The 21,399-nt window shown below is 43.8% G+C and overlaps 2 protein-coding genes across 5 annotated transcripts in view; one reads left to right on the top strand and one right to left on the bottom strand.

Moving 5' to 3' along the window:
* Positions 1-604: 604 nt before the first annotated feature.
* On the bottom strand, positions 605-15,865 carry tbc1d24 (TBC1 domain family, member 24). Of its 3 annotated transcripts, XM_014158863.2 has the most exons (8): positions 15,623-15,865; positions 12,069-13,182; positions 10,688-10,693; positions 9,994-10,152; positions 7,030-7,093; positions 6,528-6,623; positions 3,242-3,509; positions 605-2,966 (listed from the first exon to the last, which is right to left on the bottom strand). In XM_014158863.2, exons 2-8 carry the CDS (start codon positions 13,061-13,063, stop codon positions 2,803-2,805), a joined length of 1,752 nt encoding a protein of 583 aa, XP_014014338.1. In that variant the 5' UTR covers positions 13,064-13,182; positions 15,623-15,865; the 3' UTR covers positions 605-2,802. The 3 variants fall into 3 exon arrangements, with proteins under 3 accessions (XP_014014338.1, XP_014014339.1, XP_014014340.1); XM_014158864.2 differs by lacking the exon at positions 10,688-10,693 and having other exon boundaries at positions 15,623-15,864; XM_014158865.2 differs by lacking the exons at positions 9,994-10,152; positions 10,688-10,693.
* Positions 14,831-21,399, top strand: part of LOC106579191 (alpha-1,6-mannosylglycoprotein 6-beta-N-acetylglucosaminyltransferase B) — a 47,761-nt gene continuing 41,192 nt past the window's right edge. Inside the window, exons 1-4 of one of the 2 annotated variants that reach the window (XM_014158861.2) lie at positions 14,831-15,080; positions 16,575-16,714; positions 18,693-18,744; positions 19,669-19,790. In XM_014158861.2, the coding sequence (XP_014014336.1) occupies positions 18,719-18,744; positions 19,669-19,790 (148 nt within the window). In that variant the 5' untranslated portion in view covers positions 14,831-15,080; positions 16,575-16,714; positions 18,693-18,718. Of the gene's footprint in view, positions 15,081-16,574; positions 16,715-17,979; positions 18,219-18,692; positions 18,745-19,668; positions 19,791-21,399 lie in introns of those variants that run through there. The other variant, XM_014158860.2, reaches the window with a different exon arrangement.

Here is a 21,399-nt window from a genome sequence, read left to right as displayed (position 1 = left end):
TGTTATAGCCTACAATTTGTCTGGTTTGTAATATTGTCACCAAACAAATTCATTGATTGTCTATTAAGTGTGAATAAAATTGAATACATATTGTAAGCAACTTCTACACTGGCAATTTTAGTGGCTTAATCTGTCTGGGAAATCGGCTCTCAATGAGCAAGTACCCTAGACACCAGTCGCAGGGTCAACACCAAGTGCAGTCGACTGCTTGGCATATTGTTTACCCAGTAACTAATGTACATGTAGTCTAATCCTTTTCATATTGTTTACCCAGTAACTTATGTACAGTACACATAGTCTAATACTTTTCTGTACAGTGAGTGTTTTGATTGAATCAAATTCTGTTCTTTATTTTATTAGTTAAGAACAAATTCTTATTTTCAATGACAGCCTAGGAACAGTGGGTTAACTGCCTTGTTCAGGAAGACAGATTTGTACCTTGTCAGCTCGGGGATTTGAACTTGCAACCTTTCGGTTACTAGTCCAACGCTCTAACCACTAGGCTACGCTATGCTTACTGACAAAAGCAACAAAGGTTGAGAATGAAAGAAATACACTACAGCCTGTAGTGATACCAACATGCAATCAATTACCATACATTAAGAAGCTTTGTGGACTCCATTTAATGACATCTGTTACAATTCCATGTTGCACAATCACAAATAATGAGGAAGGTACAAGGGCATGAAGTAATGACAAACAGAGTAAATTCCATATGCTGCAAAAAGAAACTGATATGTTCTCATTCTAGAAGCCTATGCACTCACTACCAGGTAATATTTGGTGAAAAACCATCACAGAAATATAAAACAAGACTTGTGAAAGAGCTTGGGCTGGTATCTAATTTCCTTATCAGGATATTCATTCCTTGGAACATGTTGATCACGTTCAGCTTTGTGTAGAAGTGGAATTTCACGAGCATCAACTTCATCGGCATAAAAGGCAAACAACATGTCTGCCATTCTCGTGTACCTCCCCCGACTCTATTCGACTTCCGCCTTACCACGCAAACTCGCCCAGTGTGTCTGGATCTGAGTACCTCACTGACCCTTCACCGAATGCAAACACATTCGGGGCCACCTGATTGGTCCAGAATCTGATGGGTTGAGCCAGAACACACTTGGGTAAAACAGCGGTTTGAAAATTCGCCATCGGATGTGATACTCTTATTGGCTAGTGCCGATCCAGTCGCTGATGACTTTGTTTTGGACAACACCCCTCGTGCCCTCGTCACCACAAACGGCTTCAATGATGGCAGTCTCAGACTAAAGCATGTCGCGAACCACAGAGCAGTGGAAGAATAGAGCGCGAGTCGTCAGGCTAGGCTAATGGTTCGATTCTGGGACTGTGAAAGGCAACTGACACGTTTATGTGACAGGGTTCAAGAAACTACTACCCTCCTTTCACCCCATAGTCATGGAGAAAGAACAGTCGAATGGGTAGGGGCACATGCGTGCAAAGCTAGCAAAAAAACAACAATGAAAGTGAAAAATAATGTACAATAAAACCTGACAAAGACATATATCACTTGTTTCAAAGTGTATTACTTTCACATATTTGATACATCTGTATTTATTTTATATCGATACTTCACTGGAGGACTTCAACACAACACAGATATTCAATGATATACAGTTGAGTCTGCCAAATAACTTACATTTTCTGCTCCTTTTTGGATGATAATGTTTCAGAGTTAAGGAGAGGGACGGATAGAGAAAGACAGATGAATGCTGCATTACTTACACATAGTTTAACTACAGGTTGTGAACCTAAATGAGAGGGACATGGATATGGTCTTCATCGCACACTTTTACAGTATCAATAAAAAACATTCAAAGAACGATATTCGCATACTTTAAAAGGGGTCTTTTTCTAACTTACTGCTGTGTGCAGAAGCAAGAGTACATCTGGCGAGAATATGGCCTGCACAACAGCCAGACTGAAACTAGCCTGGTCCCAGATGTTTGTACCGTATAGCCAACTGTCATGTTTGCTACGACAATGAATGACCATAGGAGATGGTTCAGTAAGACGGCACAAAGACATCTGGGACCAGGCTACACTGAAACGTCACGTTTACACAAGTATCCGGCCAACAGAACCACAGTTAATCTGATATAGAGTAATAACTCCCAGATATGTACAGTCAGAGGGAAAAGCATAACTGGGCTTGATGAAAGACAACGAAACCTGGCACGACTTAGGTCACGACTGCATTACTTGAACTCTGCTATTTTCATTGCAAAGACCCCACAATTCAACATTCTTTACCGAATACACACTTCACTTTGTGCAATTCATTTTCATAGACCCCAGTTCTCTGACAGCTGGGTAGACGGCATATGTTCTTAGACTTATAGGCCTACTAACTACAATTTTGGCGGTTGGTTTGGTGCCTAACCAGATTGCACAAATTAATGAGTGGATATAAAGTGAATATAGAAATGAAACAAGTTACTTGAGTGTGTAAAACCATGGCATTTGATAATAATGCCAGACAAAGCCTTTTTAAAACAGAGCTGCTTTTTGTCTTTAAAATCCCCCGAATGAGAGTCAACAAAAAGAGTAATAAAACAATTAAACATCTGTAAAAAATAATCACAAATAAAAGATACTTTCAGAATACGATACTTGTTTTACATTAATAATTACAAATATTTCACATTTATGTATAGAATTCAAAGGATAAATTAATTTGCTGGATGGAAAGGGGTTTGTTCTGATATTGCAGGTACCTTCATCAGGCCTTTGGTAGGGTTTGTGTGTGTGTGTATGTATGTATCTCTAACTGTGTGTATGTGTCTATCTATCTGAGGCCATGGCGTCCTGGAAGCCCCACACCTCCAGCAGGGCCACCTGGAAGCTCTCGGTGGAGCAGAGCGGCGGGTTGTCGAAGGTGGTGCAGCGGGCTGTGCGTCCGTGGTTCAGTTCGCCGTCGATGTACAGCGCGTTGCCCTCTCCTCCCCCTGGCAGGAGACAGAACAGCAGGAGTTAAGACAGAAAAATGAGCTGAATCTAGGCGAGTGCACTGGATCTGAGAGATCAAAACATTTTTTAAAGAGACGCTGAGGGAGAGGAGAGGCACAGGCAAGGGCCACAGGGATCCTCAGTTCCTAGATGTTAGTTTAAATGCAACATTGTCAGGTCTACATCAGTCATTGATGAGGACAATCTACTCACTCTGGACAGTCTGTTTGATTAAGAACAAGACGCTGGTTACGAAGGACGGATTTCCACTCACCCACTATGATGGAGTCAACGTTGCCGGCCATGAACATGGAGGTGTTTCTGGAGTTGAGGTGGAAGTGTCGGGCCGAGAGGAAGGGTGACAGGCGGTTAGAGGGGTCAGCGGCCGGCCTCTCCACGGGGAGGCTGTTGTCATCAGAGCTCTGCCCGTCAGTGGGAGCCTCGTCCTCAGCAGGGTCCTCACTGCTCTGGGCCTTGATGGAGGAGGCCAGTTCTGGGTGGCGGATCACCACCCACTCGTACCTCTCCATCTCCGGCTTCAGCTATATGGACAAACAGAGAGTAACAATCATTGATCACGTCTGAGTGTTTATTTTCATATACACACACACACACTTGAGGGGTTTACCTTGAATCATCCAGACACAAACTGGATACTAAGACTCTGTTTTTCCATTCCCCGTTTTTTTCTCCCCGTGCATGTCTAATAGATCTCGATCCCCATCTTACAGTGTGTTGTTCCGTGTTCCTGTCCCGTGTGGCTCAGTTTGTAGAACATGGCGCTTGCAACGCCAGGGTTGTTGGTTCGATTCCCACGGGGGACCAGTACGAAAAAGAAGAGAGTCTGCTAAATAACTAACTTTTTTTTTTTTATGTACGTGGTGTCAAGTGAGGATCAAGTGCTACGGTACCGTTCGGCTCCAGTTACAGGGGTTTCCGATGAGTGTGTGTTTCTGCCTGTGCAGGGCGGTATTCACAGGCAGACGGTCAGAGCACATAGCTGTGCATCATCCTCACCACAACACTTTAATAATTCATTCAATGGAAAAGGAGTTGAAAGAAGGCTATTTCTAGACCCAGATACACTCGGCAAAACCTCTCTAAAATGTACAAAACCTTTTGTTAAATGATCAGCTATATCACTCAAGAAGAAATACTGTGTTTTGGACGTGATATGCTTTTCTGTTCAGAGTGGGTGGAGGCCAGACTGGTGACAAGGAGGCTTATTATTGTGACAGCGGATGAAGAAACTATTTGTAAATGGCACCCCCTGGTGTCCACTCTTAGTCACAAATTGCTACCTCGGAGGTGAAATTATATGGGACGCACCCACCCAAAAGAATCCACATAACATTCTAATCCCCAACAAGGTTATTATAGTTGTGATTTTATATTAGTTTCATTTGAAATTTGTTTAGGATTTTCATTTGAAATTCAGTTTAGTTTCAGTTAGTTTTCAGACTTCATTTACTAGATTTCATTCAAACATTTCTATTTCATATGGTTTAATATTCACTTTTAGTGTTTGGGACAGAAAGTAGCCTTATGCATGGGAGGCTAGGAGCCATCTATGTGTTGTAGGCCTATAGCGGCAGGTAGCCTAGTGGTTAAAGCGTTGGGCCAGTAACCGAAAGGTTGCTGGATAGAATCCCCGCGCTGACACGGTAAAAATCTGTCATTCTGCCCCTGAACGAGGCAGTTCACCCACTGTTCCCCGGTAGGCCGGCATTGTAAATAAGAATTTGTTCTTAACCGACTTGCCTAGTTAAATAAAGGTAAAATAAATAAATAGCAGGGGTACTCAAGTACTATTTGAGATGGTCCGGTCACACAAATTTCCTAGGTGGCAAACCCCAGTCACACCCTTCTTGATGGCAGAGAGAAAAATGAGCAGTTTTGAAGCTCATTTTCTGCCAGTCTACACATTATGCCATTGAGCAAAGAGAAAATGCAGTTTTAAAGCCTATTTCCTGCAATTCTACAAAATGTCCACCTCTTGTGTGTTCATATGATACCAGGAGTCTACAAAGGAGCTGATTGTGGACTACAGGAAACGCAGGGCCGAGCACGCCCCCATTCACATCGACGGTGCTGTAGTGGAGACTGCCGTGTCCACATCACTAACGACCTATCATGGTCCAAACACAGACGCGAAGAGGACATGACAACACCTCTTCCCCCTCAGGAGGCTGAAAAGATTTGGCATGGGCCCTCAGATCCTCATTAAGTTATACAGCTGCACCATTGAAAGCATCACCGCCCTGGTATGGCAACTGCTCGTCATCACTGGGGCCAAGCTTCCTGCTATCCACGACCTCTATAGCAGGCGGTGTCAGAGGAAGGCCTTAAAAACGGTCAAATACTCCAGCCACTCAAACCACAGACTTTTCTCTCTGCTACCACACGTCAAGCAGTACCGGAGCTCCAAGCTTCTACCCCAAAGCCATAAAACTGCTGAACAGTTAATTAAATGGCTCCCTGGACTTTCTTCTTTTCACCCCCTACCTACATGTACATAGTATCAAATCAATCAATCACCTAACCAAACCTACACATTACCTCAAACATCCCAACTACCTCGTACTGCCGTACACTCGCTCCAGTACCGGTACTCCTTGTATATAGCCTGTATAGCCTTGTTATTGTTATTTTAGTGTGCTATTTTATTGCGTTACTATTTTATCTATTTGTTCATTTTCTTACTTTTAACTGCATTGTTGGGAAAGGGCTTATAAGTAAGCATTTCACAAAAAATGTGATTTCAGTCGAATCCTGATCGAATTCCAAAATTCTTGTCTTTATCCTGACATTCTTTGTGGGTGCTGTTCAGATTAACTTTGAGGTTGGTTGGGTTTTTCCATATTTTTTGTGATATCCAATTGGTAGTTACAGCTTTGTCCCATCGCTGCAACTCCCGTACGGACTCGGGAGAGGCAAAGGTCGAGAACCATGCGTCCTCCGAAACATGACCCCGCCATGCCGAACTGCTGCTTGACACACTGCTCGCTTAACCCGGAAGCCAGCCTGGGATCGAACCAGGGTTTGCGATGCAGTGCCTTTCCAAAAATGTACTCAAAATCATCCCATACGGGGCTTTGCCTTTTGCGACCGACCACTGCTGGTGTTGGTTTTGCTGCCGCCATTGTTCACGCTCATGCTCCGCACTCACTCTTGGATTTCTTCCCTCTTAGCTAGTGATACACAAGCTAGGCCTATTTGAAACATTGCCATATATTGGCAGCATTTACCCGCCAGTTTCAGAAGCTCAAAAACCCCATAAAAAAAGCTTGAAACTGCACTTGATTTTTGCACAAAGCAAAATATATATATTTTTTAAACATAATTGATGATGTTTATTTTAGTTAGTTTTGCAGTCAACAAAAGTTTCAGTATAGTTTGTTTTTCCAACTGTTTTTCCAAATTTTATTTCAGTTTCCTAAATAGTTTTTCCAATTGTAGTTTTTACTTTAGTTTCAGTTTTAATTTACTATAATAACCTTGCTCCACAAAAGTAATTGGATGAGAAAAATTAAGTAAATAGGGAAATAAACACAACTCACCCTAAAGACAAAACATTCTCCAGTCCCAAAGAAGCTGAGTTTGTTCCCGCCTCGCTTGCGCTCCTCCCAATCGGTTGAGAGAAAGGCTCCACATACCTGGACAGACAATACAGGGCATGGTGAGAGGGTGTATTACAGTAGAATCAAGGGGAGAAGTTGGATAGGAAATAGAAGGATGGGACAATGTCACTCAAATTTCAGTATTATAAAAAGTAGATACTGCATACTGTACATGTATTCATAGATGTCATTAAATGATAGGTCTTTACATTTACGTCATTTAGCAGACGCTCTTATCCAGAGCGACTTCACCATATCAATATGATTGAAAAACTGTAGATTTAAAACACCATGCTTACGTTTTCAGTGTCATAATAATGTGAGCTCGAGAGTTACTTGTCTATTGCCGTGGTTGTCATTATACTGTTACATGAGGGTGGTAACGCACACACAATGTGTAAGTGTGTGTGTGTGTGTGTGTGTGTGTGTGTGTGGTCGTTACATCAGCTTCGCAGGTCCGGATGAGTAGCAGAGTGGGCTCATACCCTTCAACATGAGCGTAAAACCTGGGACAAAAGGAATGGACAACCTCTATTACACATCACTTACACAATCTGGCCATGTATGCATGTGTGAAATGAACCAGAAGAAAAACACACATAAGTTTCCCTTTAACAATCATGCTGCATCTTAAAGATGAGAAGCAAAAAGGAAGGGGGCCCTTTTAACTGACAACATTACGTTTAGCCTACAGTGCGATACATTCCATGCAAGGTCAGATTACATTCATTCTTGGTTTTATGATCATACTGCAGTCTCTCTTTGGTCAATGATTTCTATGTAGCATAATTCAGAAAGTTAACCCATTCCTATTGAAAAAACAAATGTGTGGATTTAAGTCAAAGATCAGCCTTTTTCACTAGCTGAATGAAAGTCTTTATGGCCCCTAGTGATATATTTTGGATAGCTCTGATACTCACCTGTATCTCAGCTGATGAGCAGTAAACCAATACAGGAGGGTAAATATTAACTAAACCTACAGTATTGATCCTTCATAAAAACCTGGCCCTGGGGAAAAAGTGTCAGGCTACGGTCTGCATTCTATAAACAAGATTCTGTTTCTGTGTGAGCTATGAATATGACCCTAAACTAAGTCTTCCGTTTGGCCCGAGGGTGATGGATTTAGTACCCGAGGCTGTACAAGGGCAAGGGAATATTGAACAAGGGCCATTGCTGATTCATCACTAAACAAAAGTTATATTCTAGTGCTATTGCTGCTGAACACAAAGACATAAATGGGTGACCTTACTGTCCAAGTCATTCCATTACCCCTCCTTTAAAGAGGCAATCTGCAGTTCAAACAATAACAAAGTGACAGTCCCGCCACTGTTTTGGTAAATAGTTGAGGGATGGGGCTGGAGAAATGTAACCGGTCTCAAATTAATAGACAGATGTAATGGCTGACCAGCCATGATATCAAAATGTATAGTTTTAAGCATGTTTTTAGGATATGAAGTGTTTGTGTACAATTACATTTATAAACAATGGAGTAAAACAAGCTTATATTTTGGGGACTGGTAGGGTAAGAGATGATTGAACTAAGCTCATGAGGCATTTCTAAGTTATATTAATCTATATATCTCCACACACACACACACACACACACACACACACACACACACACACACACACACACACTACCGTTCAAAAGTTTGGGGTCACTTAGACATTTCCTTGTTTTTTAAAGAAAAGCTAATTTTCTGTCTATTAAAATAACATCAAATTGAGCAGAAATGCAGTGTAGACATTGTTAATGTTGTAAATGACTATTATATGGAAATGGCAGATTTTGAATGGAATATCTACATAGGCCCATTATCAGCAACCATCACTGCTGTGTTCCAATGGCACGTTGTGTTAGCTAATCCAAGTTTATCATTTTAAAAAGGCTGATTGATCATTAGAAAACCCTTTTGCAATTATGTTAGCACAGCTGAAAACTGTTGTTTGATTAAAGAAGCAATAAAACTGGCCTTCTTTAGACTGGTTGAGTATCTGGAGCATCAGCATTTGTTGGTTCGATTACAGGCTCAAAATAGCCAGAAGAAACAAAGACCTTTCTTCTGAAACTCGTCAGTCTATTCTTGTTCTGAGAAATGAAGGCTATTCCATGCGAGAAATTGCCAAGAAACTGAAGATCTCGTACAACACGTACTACTCCCTTCACAGAACAGAGCAACCTGTCTCTAACCAGAATAGAAAGAAGAGTGGGAGGCCCCGGAGCACAACTGAGCAAGAGGACAAGTAAATTAGTGTCTAGTTTGAGAAACAGACGCCTCATAAGTCCTCAATTGGCTGCTTCATTAAATAGTACCTGCAAAACACCAGTCTCAACGTCAACAGTGAAGAGGCGACTCGGGGATGCTGGCCTTCTAGGCAGAGTTGCAAAGAAAAAGCCATATCTCAGACTGGCCAATAAAAAGAAAAGATTAAGATGGGCAAAAGAACACAGACACTGGACAGAGGAACTCTGCCTAGAAGGCCAACATCCCAGAGTCGCCTCTTCATTGTAGACGTTGAGACTTGTGAGGTGTCTTGTCAATTTTACGTTATTTTAATGGACAACATTTTTTACTTTTCTTTCAAAAACAAGGACATTTCTAAGTGACCCCAACTTTTGAACGGTAGTGTGTATACATACACATTTAAAAGTAAAAGAATTGACGTACCAATCGCAAATTGCCCCTTTGTGGTAAAGTAGGCATGGTAGCCAAGACTGTGGCGAAATGTAGAGTAAGCTGTATGGTAAATTGGGCCCAGTGCAGGGTAAAGTGTACCAATGGGGATGAATAAAGTGGGCAGAATATCAGTTGCTTGGGTACATTACAGCATACCGACAATATTATCGCATATCTGCGACATAATCATGTCTGCAATATTAAATCGCATATCAGCGCTAAAGTTGCATATATGCGGTGATATAGCATCTCGATGATATGAAAATGTTGCTATAACCCAATCTTAGTTGTCTCTCTAAGGTTAGGTTGCTGTGGAACCTGAGACTAAGGTTAAAATGTGTACAGGAAACTGTAGAGTGCAGGGGTATCAACCTTATTTCGGTCTCCACTGAGGTCCGAAGGACCGCACTGAAACTTGATTATAATTTGCCAAAAATAGCCTAGTAAATGGAATTATCAATGCTCCCTGACTGTCTAGCTTTTGTTTCGGTGACTGTTAGCAAGCTGGACAGTGTAGAGACTGTATAAAAATGTAGGTCCATTATCATTTCCACACACTTTCAATTTGGTTTTAGGTATTTCAATGTAGACGGAGACCGTTTCCTCCCAGAAAACACCTGCGGCCCACATCGGATCGGTATGTTTGACACCCCTGGTGCTTTGCCTAGGCTGCAGTGAGTGGCTAAAGTGAGACTGGTAAAGTGGGTACTACAGTGGGCAGTGGGTACCGGTTGAGGCTGCAGCCGTGGGTGGACGTGGTGAAGAGAAGCTGCGGTTCGCACAGGGCGAAGCGCTCGGGGATCCACGACCAGATGTCCCTCATCTCCTTGGCGCTGACCACCTCCGAGGAGAAGGTGTCCGGGTTCAGAGCCAGCTGCACGTTGCGCCTGTAGCCATGGTAACCGGGCAGGAAGGAGATGACTACTTTGTCAGTAACACACAAACTCCTGATCGGTCAGTCAAAGTCTTTGTACAGCATGTAGGGCCATGAGGTTGTGGTAATGGAAGGTTAATACAGTATTTTCTGAGCTTGTCTGGATATGTCATGGTTGTTGTAGTAGTAACTGTACAACTCCTGACCTCAAGGGTCACAGCGTGAGCTGGAACCAACAGCACCTAATTCAGACCTTCAACAAGGTGATTGGACCGTCTAGCACTGTAGTCAGTCTGGGACTTTATTTAGACCTATTCAATTGAGTGTTAACGAGAAGCAAAAACCAGCACACCGTTTCTTGATTTTGCCTATGGTAGTGTGTTCTATGTCCAAATCGTGTTTTCCTGGTCACTTATAAAATTATAGTTTACAGAGAATGTGGACACGGTTTCTAACACAATTTATCACTAATGAGGGAGATCAGCTCAAGTATTAACAGGTGAAGAAAGAGAGCTGAGAGAGAGAGAGAGAGAGAGAGAAACACCTACCTCAGACTAACAGAGCCAAGTGCAAATGGGAGAATGGAGGAGCAGTAGACACATGGACACAGGAGTCAAGGTGAAAACAGAAGACGACGGTGGATGGAAAATGGACAGCAAAAACAAAAGGGGGGAAACTATGAACAGAATGGTGAGAAAAGAGCCACACAGACAGCCACAACAGGAAAAATTGTGAGTGAACTAAAAACAGAAAATCAATTAACTAATCCAAATGCTTTTAGCGGCAGGTGTCCAAATGCTTTTAGCGGCAGGTGTCCAAATGATTTTAGCGGCAGGTGTCCAAATGATTTTAGCGGCAGGTCGTACCGGCTTTATATAGCCAGGAACGACGGACACTTTTCACTGGTGGTTTTGACTAGATGGGATGCCGAAAATGTTACTTTTCATAGCAGGTTAGGAGAATTAGGTTAAGGTTAGGAAAAGGGTTAGAGTTAGTTGAAATGCATAATGTCACATCCCTTCTAAACATAACCCTCACTGGTGGCTAAAGTTGTCATGCACATTTTTTTGGAGTGCATGCCTCTCATTCGTAGCGTACCATTCTGATTTGGTTCATGCCTCTCATTCGTAGCGTACCATTCTGATTTGGTTCATGCCTCTCATTCGTAGCGTACCATTCTGATTTGGTTCATGCCTCTCATTCGTAGCGTACCATTCTGATTTGGTTCATGCCTCTCATTCGTAGCGTACCATTCTGATTTGGTTCATGGCTTTTGAACTTAGAACCATGTCTTTTTTTTTTTTTAAACCGCCTTTTCTCCCCAATTTCGTGGTAGTTATAGTCTTGTCTCATCGCTGCAACTCCCGTACAGACTCGGGAGAGGTGAAGGTTGAGAGGCGTGCGTCCTACGAAACATGACCTCGCCAAGCCGCACTGCTTCTTGACACAATGCCCGTTTAACCCGGAAGCCAGCCGCACCAATGTGTCGGAGGAAACACCGTACACCTGGCGACCGTGTCAGCGTGCATTGCGCCCGGGCCGCCACAGGAGTCGCTAGAGCGAGATGGGACAAGGACATCCCTGCCGGCCAAACCCTCTGCTAACCCGGACGACACTGGGCCAATTGTGCGCCGCTCCATGGGTCTCCCGGTCGCGGCCGGCTGCAACTGCCTGGACTCGAACAAGGATCTCTAGTGGCACAGCTAGCACTCCGATGCAGTGCCTTAGACCACTGCGCCACTCGGGAGTCCTACATAGAACCTTGTCTAATGTTTATTTACGCTGCCATTAGCTAAAGAGCTAGCATAGCACTGCCTCGTTGATATCCATTGACAGCGTTGTAGACAATCATTTCTCTAGAAGTAAATTAACTCTCCAATTTCAATTAGACCCAATATGGCTCATGCTGTCTCTCTAGCCCTCACTCACCTCTTCTGTTTGACGGTGATGCCCTTCTGCTGCAGCGACTTCTCATTGGCGAGCTGCAGGAGGGTAATCTCTTTGCGACTGAACAGGCGGATGGAGAAGGCCTTCTCCAGCAGCTTGTCCGGGGTGATGCTGGAGCCGATGGCTTTGACAAAGGCCTGGATCTCCGCCTTGACCTCTGCAGAGTCCTGTTTCTGGCCCTCTGATGGCTGAGCTCCAGCTCCAGCCCCGGCTTTCTGCTTGCGATAGAACTTGAGCAGGGCCAGGGCCACGCGATACAACACCTTGTATCCTTCCACCAGGAAGACGTCTAGTACCCGGGCCACGTGGCTGAAGGGCAGGTCGCCCAGCACCCAGCGCTGCCAGCCCGAGTACACTTCCACCACGTCCTGAGCTGTGGCCACGATCAACTTGTGGGCGGCCGGGCAGTACTTGTTGGCCAGGTCGCCAAAGGTCATGCAGCTGGACTCGTAGGCCAGGAAGGTCTGGTCCACCAAGCGTCGGCCTGGCTCGTTGCAGGCCAGCAGACGGCTGATGTTCTCGAAGCACTGCGCCTCGTCGGCACTGAAGTGCAGCAGGAGGGCCGTCATGGCCGGCAGCGCCGGGCAGTGCGAGATGTCCGGGAACTGGCCAGCCAGACAGGAGATGACCCGGTGGACGGTGGTCACTGCGTCTGCTTTGAGGCAATAGTGCGGAACAGCGCTGCCATCCACAAAGTCCGGCAGTGGGATGACGGACGAGGCTTTTTTACCTGTGCTGTCCCCCATGAGGTCACGATAGACCTCCGCGTCGGGGGTGACGGTGCGACAGGGGATGGCCTTGATGAGTTGCTGGTAAACCTGGGCACGAAGCTTGTGGTTCTTGGCCCAGTGGCCCTGCCTGGCCAGCTTCTTGAGCTCCACTGGGTCCTTGACGTCCAGTTTGGAGGGGCCACTGCTGTTGGCCAGGTCCCCCATCTGGGTCCAGTCCACAAAGCAGCCGTAGTCCTCCTCAGCCATGGCTGCAGTATGTTCTGGACTGCGGCTGAGGGGTCTGGAGTATAGCTTAGCCTAATTAGCCTTCTGTCCTCTTCACAACAAATAAGTCCAGGGTGTCTCTCAACCACCCATGATGTTTACTGCAGAGAGGGGAAAAGAACGAGATAACATTGTTACAAACATATGGGTTTGCTTGACAGGCTATTTGGAACTTAATGCAGGGGGAGGGCAGGACAAAGTAAAGGGAATGTTGTATAAGCTAGCCTGTATGTGAGCGATTGCAGAATAAGACCTTTGATGTAGGCTAAAAATATGCAACCTACACTGGCTATATAGGTTAAGGTTGCCCTGACCGGCTGAGACTGGTTTTGACTAGGTACTATACAGCTACGACCGGAAGTTACTTTTTCATAGCAGGTTAGGAGAATTAACGTAGCAGGTTAGGATAAGGTTAGAAATAGGGTTAGCTAAAATGCACTCCTGCTACGAAAACTCACTTCTGGTCGTAGCTGTACTACATCTAGTCACAACCATCTAGTCTAAACAGCCATGCCTCAGGGCATAGGTTGAGTGAGCAATTAAGGGCAAAGGATTGTAAATATGTCTATAGTTTTAAGCAGCAAGGAAAAATGATGTTGCATGACAGAAACTGATAAAATTATTGAACTGAACAACACTACAATATGGGATCATCTTGGGTCACTGACTTCAAGCCAGAGGGCTGCAATCCCAGGTACAGAGATGCAGCTGAGTGCCACCCCCAGCTAAAACTAAATTACTTTAGTTAGCTGGCTATAGATTTCAACTATATTGAAGAACTGCATTATTATGCAAAATTAACTGTCTGTGTGTAGGATCAGCCAGCAAGGGACACTGATGATAACAACTAATGTGATCAAGACAGCTAGCTATACTGAACAAAAATATTTATTTAACCTTTAATTTAACTACGTAAATCAGTTAAGAACAAATGTTTATTTACAATGACGGCCTACCCCGGCCAAACCCTCCCCTAACGCGAACGACGCTGGGCCAATTGTGCTCCACCCTATGGGACTCCCGATCACGGCCAGATATGATACAGCCCAGGATCGAACCAGGGTCTGTAGTGACGCCTCTAGCACTGAGATGCAGTGCCTTACACCGCTGCGTCACTTGGGAGCAACAATTTCAAAGATTTTACTGATTTACATTTTATTGAAGGAAATGAGTCAATTTAAAGAAATTCATTAGGCCCTAATCTATGGATTCCACATGACTGGGAATACAGATATGCATATGTTGGTCACAGATACTTTAAAAGAAATGGGCCTCAGGATCTGGGCACGGTATCTCTGTGCATTCAAATTGCCATAGATAAAATGCAATTGTGTTCGTTGTTAGTAGCTTATGCCTGCCCATACCATAACCCCACCGCCATCATGGGACAGTCTGTTCACAATGTTGACATCAGCAAACTGCTTGCCCACAGGACGCTATACACATGGTCTGCAGTTGAGGCCTGTTGGACCTAGTGCCAAAGTCTCAACAACAACAAAAAACGTTGGAGGCAGCTTACGGTAGAGAAATTAACATTAAATTATCTGGCAAAAGCTCTGGTGGACACGCCTGCAGTCAGCATGCCAATTGCACCCTCCCTCAAAACTTGAGACATCTGTGGCATTGTGTTGTGTGACAAAACTACACATTTTAGATTGGCCTTTTATTGTCCCCAGCACAAGGTGCATCTGTGTAATGATCATGCTGTTTTATCAGCTTCTTGATATGCCACACCTGTCAGGTGGCTGGATTATCTTGGCAAAGGAGAAATGCTCACTAACTTGGGATGTAAACAAATATGCAAAAAAATGTAGAGAAATAAGCTTTTTGTGCGTATGAAAAAGTGTATATGATATTTTATTTCAGCTCATGAAACCAACACTTTACACGTTGCGTTTATATTTTTGTTCAGCGTAGTTAGCCAACACTGACTAGGATAATTCATTTGACAGGCGACAAGGTGCCGACACCACAACTCTGCATAGCTATATGGGGCTGGGTAAGAAATGCATTCATATTGCTGGAATAAAACGGGTCTAAATGTAGTTGGTCGGCTAGCTAGAACCCGCGAACGCCGTGAAAGCTGATAGCTAGTGGTAACCCTGGCAAAGGTGACAGGTAGCGCTAGCTAGCAATGCGGACAGAACGTGCGCTAACAAAGCGGTTTCCTTCCATTCACGTTAGCAATTGACATTGGTCCATTGTCTGGTCAGTGTTCTCACCAGGTCAATGCGTAGCATAACATTAGCTAGAATAGCTAGCTAGTTATATCACGTCAAAGAACTTGCTACGACCATAAAGCATTTTCTTCAGATGCCGAGAGATAGTTAGCCAGCTAGCACCTAGCTAACTAGCGACAAGATAGCGAGACAAATTCTCTTCCTCACTGTCAACATTGGTCGTTGTTGAACTTGCATTGCGAGCGGGCTAACTAATATTATCACGGTGCATAAGGGCAAGAGGACTGCGCATGTGTGTTAATAACTGCTGAAGAAACAACAAGACATGAGAAATACCTGTCAAGATATGAAATAACCCTACCTGGTTTGGTCAGATGTCTTGAGATGTTGGAGCTGCATTCATATTTGTCAGTTTCGGACATGCGCAGTATCTCTACTCCTGTAACCGCTACTAGCAGGAGCCATATGGCGGAGTGAGTGTAGAATGCAATTCATATGGGATTTGTTATGCCATTTCCCCCCCCTTTACGCTTTATTCGATATATGAAATTACACTGTCCTCTGCTTTAAATGGGGAGGGGAAACCTTTTAGCTATATACAAGTCCAGAAATCATTAAAACAAATCATGTAGCAGGGTGCAACAACCTTTAGCCTACCATTTAAAATCTAATTACCAAACATGATAGTGCAAAGAACTTGAGAAGATTTTGAAAAAACAAGATGCGCCACTGCTGTTTTAGGCAACGTCAGAGTTACTGTGAGTGAGCCAGTTGGGAGTGGTGGAATAGAGGCAATATCATCTGATTCATCAAGCCTTGTTTACAGGCCTGGATGTCTGTCAAAGTAGTTACGGGCACTGGAAAAGGACTGGAAGGCACCCAGGCAATTTTAACAAAACCCTGCTTTGTCCTCCTACTCAAAAGCGCACGCCAAAAACAACGCCCAGCACATGACAGTTATTACAGATAACTCAATTAGGCCATCATTGCCACTCCAATATGGTTCTGGCCTTGTGTTTTTGCTTTGTATTCTCTCATTATGTTGTTCATTTCTTCATTTGGTGTTCTTGCAATAACAACAAGCTGACCCGTAGGCCTATGTGTGTGATGAAACTTGAAAAAACAAATTGCCAAATGTCCACGCTATGTCCACTCCATCATGCGCTTTTCTGAGAAGACCTTAGACATACTGTATTTTGTGGATGATAACCCACTCATATGACTCACAATAATGACATAGAATAAATACACTGTCCACAACAGTACTCCCTCTCTACTCTGTATAATTCTGTTGTGTTTACCTGTCTTTTCAGGTCTACCCTGTCCTGTCTGTCTCAAAGCCAGCTTTTCTATGACCATGGAGTTGGTTAATGGAGCCTTTGTTACATGCCAGCTGCTGGCATCAGTCCAACAGACATGACTGTAGGAGTGGACAGCATTCATATCATGTGAGGTACACTAATCCATAGGACGCTGACTATCGCGCTAGGGCTACAGTACATTTAGTGCTGTATACAAGCACAACAAACACCGACCCTCAGCCTATAGCATGCTTTAACCTCAGAGCTATTTGATTGGACAGAGAATACCACTGTTCTGTGAGAGATTGAGGTGGGGAGAGAGAGAGCGAGACAGATGGATCTAAAGCCAGTAAGCCTTGAGGTCCAAGCTTATGGGGGGGTTTATGCTCATCAAATCCTTCCGCTCCGACACACTGTGACATCACACCTATGGAAGGCAGGCGCGCGCACACACATGCAGGAACGTACACACGCACACAAACATGGACACGTGCACACACACACCCTTGCGGTGTTCGAAGAAAGGTTTGACGTCAAGTGCTGATGTCAAGGTCGGACGTACTTAAGTGAGATGTTTGTTTGCCAAGTTGAACCTAAAGACGTTCAATGTTAATTGCATTACCAGTTTCGGTGCAATTGTCACAATGACCATATTATACATACTATAAAGACCCTTTGACATTAAAGTAACATTGACATTTCACATTGATAAAGTTGCCCTCCGATCAGGGGAGGGTGGTAATGGGACATTAGTTTCATTTCCTTATTTCATTACACTAAAAACTTTAAACATGTGGATACAAACTGAAAGGGATATAATCTTTAGTCTTCTCATTCTAATGGTAGTTGAGTTTCTCCTACAAAAATAACCTAAAGAAGGATCATTACCAACCTACAACAGGAAATAGGCCTATCAAAACTGGGACTAGGCTGCCCTCTTCAGGCTGCATGAAGAACTGCACATACTATATCTGTCCAACTACTAATTGTCTCCTGCATTCTAAACTCCTCTCCTCTGCTATTTCAAAGGTCAGATGTCCTTCAAAAGTCTTATGTGTGCGACCTGAAGTGGTGTGTGTGTGTGTGAGTAAACTGGAATAATAGAGAGAAGTATTATTGATATGCAAGCCTATCATAAGGCACAACGTTGTGTTTTTATTATTTGCTTGCTTTTGACAATGAAATTAGTTAATTTATGTGTTAAATCTCATAATATGCCCTCTAAGACATTCAAATAGGCTGGGGTAGCAAGTAGAGTCCCCAGTTCAGTTGTGTTTCCATTCACAAATAGGGCTTTTTATTCTGGGCGGTAGGGCTGAAAGAGGCTGTGTCACCCAATAGCGTGAGCTCTATTGTATCTGTGAATGGCCCCAGCAGCACCATGGGTATTGTGTTCTCAAGAGGGGAATCAGGTTTCCTTGACAACCGCAGGATGCCTACCCAGAGGCCTAGGGACGGAGAAAAGGAGGCCAGAGAAGGAGGGAAAGAGACAAAAAACAAATGAGACTTTCCAGCCCCGCGTTTTCTCCAGATTTTTTTTATCAGGTCTTTTTTGAAAGAGGGAGCGATGGAGGAGGTTGCCGCCCGGTCGTGACGGAGCCTTAGAGTGTTTGTGTGGTCTGTGTGTGTGTTTGTGTGTGTGTCCGCGCTGAATCGGTGAGTACGCCTTGCTGTTCCAATGTCTTTATAACTCTGGCTTATAGACCACACAGAGTAACAAAACAAAGGATGGAGAGAGAGGGATTGGAGTATTGGCACAGTTTGTGACATTTATCAGTCTATCATTAACTTTGAATAGGAAACACAAAGACACACGTTGAGCCACTTTTACGCCTCGTCAAAACTATGACTGAATATGGAAGGGGATTAATATATTCCCGTCAGTGTAAATGGAAACTATGATCCAACTATCCGTGATGTGGCGTTTTGGACTGAATGGTGATCTTGTACACAAAGGAAACCTTTTTGACCCTATCTGCCTTATCTTCACTGTTGAGAACAGTGAAAATAAAAAATAAAATAATTGATTACTAGAGGCAGCATCTCTTTGCGTTTCTTTTTCCAAATTATTGCACTATTGACTGATAATAACTCTTATTTCTTCTAATGTATGATTTTCTGTTTTGACAGTCAGGCCCACATCTTGACTCTGGATCATGCGTTTTACACTGCGACCCCGGAGGTAAGGGATCATTCCAAAAGCCTAACGATTGATTAAGACTAGATCTGCTGTGTAGGAATACGGTTGACTCCTTATAAACACATCTGATAAGTGTTCAGATCTCTGGATATCGGCATGTGTATATTGCATGTTTGTCATGCCAGTTACATCGCACTTATCAGGAGTTGACTGAACATACGGTAAATGGACTATAATATAGACTTGACTGACTGTTGGACCCACTAACAATGGACTTACTAAGTGTTGAACTATGTGGTGTCATCCTGTAACTGTTATTTTGGAGTATTTTCTTTGTCGCTGGTAGCCCTATAGTGGATGATGTTTTCGCAAATACCCGGGCCAGTCGCTGAGATCTCTTTGACAGATTTCTCTATATGGAGAGTTTTACTAAATACAATTGAATTGAATTGAATTGAATCGGCTTGAGTGCTGAGTTTGGCCGTGTGTTTGGCTTGGCCCGAGTGCGTTTCACTTCTGGAACACACTCTTCGTAGACGATTTGCTCCGACGAAAAGCCCAGTCCTCTTCTGCCCCAGTAAAAACCCAAACCCCAAAGGAGTCGCTTGCTCAAGTCGCTCTCACACCGTGACAGCACGTCACTCTCCAGCTGTTTGTTATGACAAAGAGAAACACTCTAATTTGAAGTCTGTCCATGGAACAAGTTAATTCCCTCTTCTCAATGTGCTCAGTGCAGGACAAGCTGAGACTACACGGAGATCAGCACAACGAATTACATGACTTTTGGGCAAACTTGGTGCCCCTCTACGTGGCACTACATGATACACAATATGATACCATGTGTCGAAGCTAAATATAAGTTCATTGCAATTACATTACGAGTAGAGGTAGTTAGTTTAGTGTAGTGATGATTTCTGCTAAGCCCAACGCTAACCCATGTCCGTCTGTCCTCCTGTCTGTCTCCAGTGGCTGCTTGGTGCTGTGTCTTTCTGTCTCTCTGCTCACCCTGCTGCTGCAGAGCCTCTGGGTGCCTCCAGAGATGACCAGAGAGGAGCCGGCAGGTGCAGGGAGGTCTCCTGAGGAACAGGGTAAGTGTCCCGTGTGGCTCAGTTGGTAGAGCATGGTGTTTGCAACGCCAGGGTTGTGGGTTCGATTCCCACGGGGGACCAGTATGGAGAAAAATAAATGTATGAAATGTATGCATTCACTACTGTAAGTTGCTCTGGATAAGAGCGTCTGCTAAATGACTAAAATGTAAATGTAATGTGTCCCAAGCATAGAAATATAATCTACAGTCATTATACTGTATTTCTATGGTCCTACTCTCTCTCGAGGAATACATAAGATAGTGAAATGCTTTACATGACAGAACTATGCTGACTGACACCTGTGATAAGATCTTTTCTAGTGTGGACTCTCTCTCTCTTTGCCACTCCTTCCTGTAGTCCTATGGTTGGTGAGGAGTGATGCCGTAACTGTCAGCTGAGTAAACAGGCAGGGGGTGGATAGGGGGTGACATCACCATCATAGGGTTCCTTCCTGTATGTGTCATTGGATAGGTAGCCTATCCCAAAGGGGTCTCTGTTTAACCCCTATCCTCAGACTCCTGGACCCCACATCTGCAACCTCCCTGTGGGTCTATAACCAGTGTGTATACACACACACACACCGGTAACCCCACACCACGACACCCTAGCCCAAAATATTACAGTACTATTTTATTGTCCGATTACCACGTTTGCTCAATACTAGCTATTCAGCGCCAGGCCAGCCCAACATTTTATAGACCACTCTACGTTTGTGCAAATGCTAATGTCTCAATCAGGAAGTCCTTGATCGGCCCTCCCAAATAGCCCCTTAAAGCCCAACTGACAGGCCTCTTAAACACACATTTACTTTTTACTACGCCCCTGGTTGACTTGTTTTTCTGGCCGTCTGCTGCAGTCTGGCTGGTTAGGTTGCTGTACGCTTATTATGTATACCATGGGGTTCGTCAAACAAGGAAAAGGACTACTGCTTTAGGTCAGCCAGTGGCATTGAGTGGAAGTGGAACAAACGACATTATGTGATGTTTGTTTTACAGTATGTTTGGCTAGCGACCGTTATACTGGGCGGTCTATGTCTACACTCTTAGAAACAAGGTGCTATCTGGAACCTAAAAGGGTTCCTCGGCTGTCCCCATAGGAGAACCCTTTGAAGAATCAAATCAAATTTTATTGGTCACGTACACATGGTTAGCAGATGTTAATGCGAGTGTAACGAAATGCTTGTGCTTTTAGTACCCGACAGTGCAGTAATATCTAAGTAATCTAAAAATTTCACAACTACCTTATTCATTCCTTTACACTTGTGTGTATAAGAAATTGTACATATAAATATATGGATGAGCGATTGCCGAACGGCATAGGCAAGATGCAGTAGATGGTATAGAGTATAGTATATACATATGAGATGGGTATGTAAACATTAAATAAAGTGGCATTGTTTAAAGTGACCAGTGATACATTTATAACATCCATTTTTTTATTATTAAAGTTGCTAGAGATTTGAGTCAGTATGTTGGCAGCAGCTTCTCAATGTTAGTGATGGCTGTTTAACAGTCTGATGGCCTTGAGATAGAAGCTGTTTTTCAGTCTCTCGGTCCCAGCTTTGATGCACCTGTACTGACCTCGCCTTCTGGATGATAGCGGGGTGAAC

The sequence above is a fragment of the Salmo salar genome, chromosome ssa19, assembly GCF_905237065.1.
Source record: "Salmo salar chromosome ssa19, Ssal_v3.1, whole genome shotgun sequence".
NCBI lineage: Eukaryota > Metazoa > Chordata > Actinopteri > Salmoniformes > Salmonidae > Salmo > Salmo salar.
The sequence above is the reverse complement of the archived record's forward strand: the minus strand, read 5'-3'. Positions and strand labels throughout refer to the sequence as shown.